The following is a 7,613-nucleotide window of genomic DNA, read 5'->3' as shown; positions in this document are numbered from 1 at the left end:
AGAGAAACGCAAAAAGAAAGAAGAGGCTGAGAAATTAAAGCGAGAAGAGGCTGAAAAACTAAAACAAGAGGAAGAACGTAAAAAGAAAGAAGAGGCTGAAAAACTAAAACAAGAGGAAGAGCGTAAAAAGAAAGAAGAGGCTGAGAAATTAAAGCAAGAAGAGGCTGAAAAACTAAAACAAGAGGAAGAACGTAAAAAGAAAGAAGAGGCTGAAAAACTAAAACAAGAGGAAGAGCGTAAAAAGAAAGAAGAGGCTGAAAAATTAAAGCAAGAAGAGGCTGAAAAACTAAAACAAGAGGAAGAACGTAAAAAGCAAGAAGAGGCTGAGAAATTAAAACAAGAAGAGGAACGCAAAAAGAAAGAAGAAGCTGAGAAACTAAAGCAAGAAGAGGAACGCAAAAAGAAAGAAGAAACTGAGAAACTAAAACAAGAAGAGGAACGTAAAAGGAAAGAAGAGGCTGAAAAACTAAAGCAAGAGGAAGAGCGTAAAAAGAAAGAAGAAGCACAAAAATTAAAACAAGAGGAAGAGCGTAAAAAGAAAGAAGAGGCTGAAAAGCTAAAACAAGAGGAAGAGCGTAAAAAGAAAGAAGAAGCTGAGAAATTAAAACAGGAGGAAGAACATAATAAGAAAGAAGAAGTTGAAAAATTAAAGGAAGGGGAAGTGCATAAGAAAAAGGAAGGGGCACAAAAATTAAAGGAGGACAAGAAGCGTAAAAAGAAAGAAGAAACTAAGAAATTAAATCAGGAGGAGGAACGTAAGAAGGAGGAAGAAGCTGAAAAATTAAAACAAGAAGAGCGTAAGAAACAAGAAGCTGAGAAATTAAAACAAGAGGAAGATCTTAAGAAGGAGGAGGAAGAAAAACGTAGGAAAGAGGAACGAGCTGAAAAGTTAAGACAGGAAAAAGAACAGCAGGAAAAAGAGGAGGCTGAGAGAAAGAAACAAGAGGAAGAAACACGTAGAAAGAAAGTGGAAGAAGAAGAAAAGATTGAATCGGATGCATTGGAACAAAAAGAAGAAAAGTTAGCTGAAAGGATAGAAAGACGAAGATTACAACAAACGGAAGATGAATGCAAAGAACAGGAGGAAGCAGAAAGACGGAAGAAGGAGCAGGAGCAGAGAAAACGCGAAAGGGAAGAGCGTGCGAAGAAAGAGGAAGAGGAAAGGCTCAAACATGAAGAAGAGGAACGCAAGAGGAAAGAGGAAAAGGCGAAATTGAAAAGGGAAGAAGAAGAACGCAGGAAAGCTGAAAAAGCAGAAAAATTAAAGAAAGAATTGGAACGAGAAGACCAGAGACGAGAAGAAATTCGGCGTCGAAGAGAAGAACAAGAGAAACAGATAAGACAGGAAGCCGAGAAAGTTAGGAAAGCTGAAGAAGAACGGTTAAGAAAAGAAGACGAAACGCGCGAACGTAGAAGAAGGGAACGTGAACAAAGAAGACAGGAAGAGGAAGCGAAATTACGCAGGGAAGAAGAAGAAAGACTTCAAAGAGAAGAAGAACGAAGGAGAAAGAGGAAAGAAGCTGAAAGACAATGGAACGAAGATAAAGAATCTATGAGGAGGAGGGAAACTGAACGTTTGGAAAGAAGAAGAGCTGAAGAGCGTCAGAATAGAGAAGAATCTGAACGTTCGAGGCGGGAAGATGAAGAAAGGAGATGCAGAAGGGAAACAGAAAGGCAATTAAGAAGAGAAGAAGCAGCGCGAGAAATGAAGGAAGAAGAAGAACGTGTAAGAAGACGACGGGAAGAAGAAGCATCCAGGCTTCGCAGGCGAAGACAAGAACAACTAAGAGACGATACTTGGTCCAAAATAAGACAAAGCGAATCGGATCAATTATTTAGAAAAATGGCCGATGATGCACTTCGAATTGGAAGAATGAAAGCTGGTTCTTCTGACGTGGAATTTTGGCGGGACAGACGAGACAAATCTTATCGACACGACTCTGGTTTCGATTCGGGGCTCTCTAGCACTTCTAGATCGTACAGCTGGAGAGATTCCCTGACATCTTTGACCAGGAAGAGAATCGATGATTTTCTTGATTATAAACTGAGGGATACTCCGATCGATAGATATTACTATGATACTGGGACGTACTACAGAAGAAGAAGAAAAAGGGACGATCAAATTACTCGAACAAGATCTATTAGTTTGTTGAAGTACGATGACTATTCGACGGGTGATAGTGACACGACTATTACAGCTGCTACTGTTAGCAAACCACCGAGATACACTAGTAGAACAAAGACCAGTTCACGAATTGATTTGGACGATCGTGGTTCGAATTTGTCTATATATTTGCCACCTATCAAGGACGAGGTAAGAATATAGTAAAACGCATGATCTTATATCTTCAAAAGCTATCAAACGTATTCCATTATATTCCAATGAATATAAAGTGAAAATAAAGAATTGAAATTCCAAAAGAAATAATATATTTTTTAATGGACTATTTTTAAAAGTTACATATATAAAATGATTTCCGACACAGCTTACACCACGTGACAAGGGAAAGAAGCCATCGTTCTGCACAAGATTGACGAATAGAACCGTAGGAGTTGGTATGAGGACGAGATTAACCTGCACCGTACTTGGACACCCAGAACCAAGAGTTTACTGGACAAAAGATGGCGAGAAGCTTGACATAACTACGAACAAATATAAAACTCGATTCGATAATGGTATGGCTTACTTTGAATTGCACGAAGCACTGCCTGAAGATTCCGGATTGTATACCTGTGTTGCCGAAAATATTCACGGAATCGCGACCACCGAATCCACATTAAAAGTTTATCCCGATTTCCAACCAGCATTGTCACCCCCCACTTTTACAAGATCTATCAAAGGTATGTATCTAAAAGTATTCTAACTACTAAATATTTGTGGAATAAACGAAAAATAAAGAAACGGGACGATAAAGTATAGTATTAGACAAAAATATTGTGTTCTCTAATGTTGCAAGGTTATACGTTGTGTATAACACGATTAAAAGTAATTACCCTTGTGTTTAAAAAAATTGCATGAATTTTTGGAATTTTGAAACGCTAAATCTTGGAAACCCTGATTTTCTATGATACTTGTAGAATCTTTACACTTCAAACCACAAACTTCTTATTTTTAGTTGATTTCATTTTGGGTCGTAAAACCCTGAAAAGGTTTGGAAATTTTAATAGTATTAAAATATTATATCGATATTTCTGTATTTAAAGATATAAATCTATTTTCAAACATATCTGCAAATCTCTCTTAAGATTTTGAACCTTCACGATGGTAGGGTAATATAAGTGTGGTTTTTCGAGTTTCGATCGTGTTTTATTAGTATGACGGAGCAAAGTACAACGGCATTAATATGTAAAAACACGATTGAAACCCAAAGTACCACAAATACGTAATAATATTTTATTTTCTAACATATTGTTGATATTGCAATAAAATTATCACGACACAGACACTTATCGACCATCTGACAACGAGTTGATCCTGGAATGTCGAGTTCGTGGCCATCCAATACCGATCATCTCCTGGTTGAAAGACGGTTGCATTCTTCAAGGCGATCGATTCAGACAATGTTACTTAGACGACGGTATCTACCGGTTGGAAATTGCTGCACCCAATTCGACGGACAGCGGCCGATATACGTGCAGAGCAATGAACGATCTACGAACCGAAGAGATATCGCATGTCGTTCAATTCAACGGTAATCTTTGTAATTTTAGTTAACAAAATATCTCTTCCAAATATCACACTCGGATTAATTTGTATATTTTGAAGAACGGGAACGACGAATCGTGGGCAAACACGAGAAATCGTTCGACGACTACTTCAACGTCGAAACTTACAAGAGACCGCGATTTTCTAGCTATTTGAGCGATTACAGCGTTCCCAAAGGCGGTACTATTGCCTTGCAAGTCGAAGTCAAAGGTATTAAATTTATTTAATTAATAATTATTTACGTTATGACATGTACATAGCTGTAAATTTCTAATTTCGTTAGAATAAATTCTGAAACGTGTTAATTTTCAAGAAACAAATGACCTAATTCCATGAGTTTATTTACAGCAGCAAGATAGCATAAATAATGAAAAATGCCAGGCATTAATAAATTACTTGGAAAAATAATAGTAAATTTAAGGAAAATAATATTTATAACATTACCGCTTTTCTTTATTTCCTACAGATTCAAAGATCTATTCATAAATTTAATCAACGTGTTTCCTAAACGGTTGACATATACTAGCGACGTAAGAAATAATAAAAAGTTCGAAATTAAAAAATTCTTTCTTCCTTTAAAACTGACGCATGTCAAAAATAATTAGAGAAACGAATTGAACGAATAAATCTTAATATATTTGTATTATTTAAAATTGAATAATTTCTAACAAAATGCCTACGATTAACGATAAATGCAGGTGTTCCAGCACCGGAGGTAAGATGGTTCCGCGGCGAAAGACGAGAGCCGGTCTCGATCCCGAAAGCGAAGACGTTCATAGAATCTGGCGTTCACACGTTGGTTTTACCGGAAGTCACTGAATCAGAAAGGGGCACGTACATTTGCAGAGCTATTAACGCTTATGGCCACGTAGACAGTATCGCTACTGTAGACGTAATATCACCTAGCGCGATGGATGGTGAAAAGCCAGCCATGTTCGTTTCAAGACCCTCGGAAAAATCGATTACAGTTACTGCTGGAGAGGACGTCAGTGTTTCCTTTAGGTTCTGTGGAGTACCTAAACCTCGTGGTAAGATTTGCTATTTAACGCTAAAAATACCACAGCAGTTAAAATGACTACAATTTTTCTACAATTTTATGAATGTGTCAACCCTCGCTTAGGGATCATGGTCCCAGATGGATTAATAATATCAAAAATCTGCTACATAACATGGAATTCTTTCTGTAAGAAAGTAATGATTCAATAAATATAAAAATGTTCTATTATTACGTATTTTTTAAAGACCAGTCATTTTCACTGGTTTTGGTAGAAATAGGTCCGTGTTAACTATCGGTGGTTCTAGGGTTAAATGAACAGTTCGTGTATAATAATAGAAGTAAAGTATAATTTAATTATACTTCATTTTTTTTAGTAAAATTATAAGAATTAAAATATTATGATCTTTATTCATTCGTTATTTCACAGTTACGTGGATGAAGGGATTAAAAGACATCACGGACGGTCCTCGATCTTACAAAGAAACTATCGACGATTACGTGAGACTAACACTGAAGAGAGTGGTACCTTCGGACGAAGGCACGTACTGCATTTTGCTTAAGAACAGATACGGTTGTGACAGAAGTTTCTTTTCGATCAAGGTAAATTTTCATATATATTATATATCTGACATATACACAATTGAAATGTACTTTCATTAATCACTTTATTAATTGTCACTTAGGTAAAACAACGGGCAAGATCTCTGACACCTGACTGGAGCACTTTGAGCAGTCGTACCGAGACCGGAAGTTGCATTGGTCTGTCCAGCGAGAGTCGCGACGAAGATCTGCCCTACGTGAAAAGTAAGAGCATATATTTCGATTTAAAGATAAGGAAAGAGAAGAGAGATTGTATTTTAACAAATAAGGTAATTAGCTACTATTAGTCGGCTACTTAATTTAATTCGACCGAGAAATTGTTATTAATTGTGGCTTCCTCGTTCACTGATACTAACAATGACTAATACTAAAACTACCGACTAGAAAAAAGCATAAAACCTGTAGCAAAGAAGTCAAGATGAAAGATACATAAAAAATAAGCCTTTATTTATAAAGGTATATACTTTATTAAAAATCACACGAATTATCAAAGATGCATTGTTTGTAAATGAATAAAATTTCGATGGAAAATCACCTTATATATTTACAATTTTGACTGTGTTTTGGTAATAGTTATGATTATAAGGATTATCAGCGTTTCATTCGGCTGCTGATGATGTATTCTTCATTCAGAAGAATGTAGATTGTATCCAAAAGTTTCAATGTTATAGCTGATTGCGCGATTTTATATCAAATCATGAACGCCTTGAATTTCAATAGAGATTTTCACGAGCATCTCCTTTTTGGAATCATAAATGGAAGGCATGCGTTTCATCCGGGATGTATCGAAAATGTCATGCATTACTAATTACGTTATAACACGTATAATCAAGTGATTATAATTAGAAGTTCAGCGACAGTGACTGTAGTTTCACTCGTACACTTGGCCCAGGTTTTAATGGACATAGTCCAAATGAACTAGCGTCGGGCTATAGTTTCCCTTGAAATGACGTCGATATTTAGGGTGATCATTTGTCGAGCATGCACAAACAAAAGGTAGAAAATCTGTTGATCCTATTTTCGCAGGTCTTTTAACGAGATACCGGATTCTATTTTGGTTTTGAATAATTTGGCGCGTTTTTCTGACGTAGCGGAAAATAAGGTACAATTTATCGTACTTTTAATTCGCTGAAAGATTTTTATCCAAAAATTCATATTGAGAATGTTAACACGTCAATTAATGTAACGTTAATACGAAATATAATTTATAATAATCGTTTTGTAATCTATACACATCAATTAAATATTGGAATTAATTTTTTAATCGACAGAGTAACGATATCGGAAGCGCAAACTAAAAAATTACAAAATGAGAAGGTATTTTTATTCTAATGGCGAAAATCTCTTGGAATACGAATAAATCACATAAATAGCTATCAGTAAGTTTATCAACGTCAGATACCAACAATGCAGATTACAAAACAAATGATGAAATAAATTTCAATCAGATCGTCGTAAACCTTCGAATAAAATTATAAACATTTCCGATTCACGAATGGTTGATCTCGATGCTGGAACATGGCCAAGTGTGACAGTTCCTTGACCAAACCTTTAAAATATAATAGCGCGCTATACTATATATAAACGAAACAAATGTAATATATCACATGCACAATTAAACGAAAAGAAACTCGGATGGCATGATTAAATGCGTACACTGAGCACAGAGAAGAAAACTACCGCCGCGACACGTTGGAAGGGAATCATGATTCTCAAATTAGAATCAAAGGTCCCGACGTTTATCGCAAATTAATTTCAAATATCTAGATGGCCTAAAATTGCATAATAAATACACTACATTATCTAAATATTTGTAACATTACTTAAATATTTTATATAAAATGTAATGGTTAAACTGTTTGATCAACTGATTGAATTTTTTAATCGTAATGTACAACGTGCTTCCTCCAAACGCCAGAAAACGTGCAAAAATAAACATAGCAAATTGTGGGAACAGCTGATTCGTACAAAGTAGGCCGTTCAATAAATAAACATCCTAGATCGTATTACGGAATTTGTAATATTAGATACAACGCTTTCAAAAATCTCTTTCCTAAAAATTGAAGCGCTTAACAACGTTGGAAAAATTGTAAAAGTTCAACAGAATGAAAAGAGTAAATGAACAGTTGCAAACGTAAGTTACTCTATTCTAACAATCGCATGAAAATTATATTGCACGTAGTAAATTTACCAACAACGAATAAATGTCAATTTCACTTTTCTTCAAAAAAAAAAAAAAAAAAAAAAAAAAAAAAAAAAAAAAAAAAAAAAAAAAAAAAAAAAAAAAAAAAAAAAAAAAAAAAAAAAAAA

The 7,613-nt window shown here is 35.1% G+C and overlaps 1 protein-coding gene across 2 annotated transcripts in view; it reads left to right on the top strand.

Annotated features, from left to right (window-relative positions):
• LOC122569051 (titin homolog) overlaps positions 1-7,613 on the top strand; it is a 74,535-nt gene that overhangs the window by 37,775 nt on the left and 29,147 nt on the right. The window contains exons 14-20 of one of the 2 annotated variants that reach the window (XM_043729514.1): positions 164-2,314; positions 2,487-2,841; positions 3,444-3,692; positions 3,767-3,916; positions 4,405-4,734; positions 5,131-5,303; positions 5,387-5,507. In XM_043729514.1, the coding sequence (XP_043585449.1) occupies positions 164-2,314; positions 2,487-2,841; positions 3,444-3,692; positions 3,767-3,916; positions 4,405-4,734; positions 5,131-5,303; positions 5,387-5,507 (3,529 nt within the window). Of the gene's footprint in view, positions 1-58; positions 2,315-2,486; positions 2,842-3,443; positions 3,693-3,766; positions 3,917-4,404; positions 4,735-5,130; positions 5,304-5,386; positions 5,508-7,613 lie in introns of both variants that reach the window. The other variant, XM_043729513.1, reaches the window with a different exon arrangement.

The sequence above is a fragment of the Bombus pyrosoma genome, linkage group LG7 (assembly GCF_014825855.1).
Source record: "Bombus pyrosoma isolate SC7728 linkage group LG7, ASM1482585v1, whole genome shotgun sequence".
NCBI lineage: Eukaryota > Metazoa > Arthropoda > Insecta > Hymenoptera > Apidae > Bombus > Bombus pyrosoma.
Note: the sequence above shows the minus strand (reverse complement) of the source record. Positions and strands in the feature narration are given on the sequence as shown.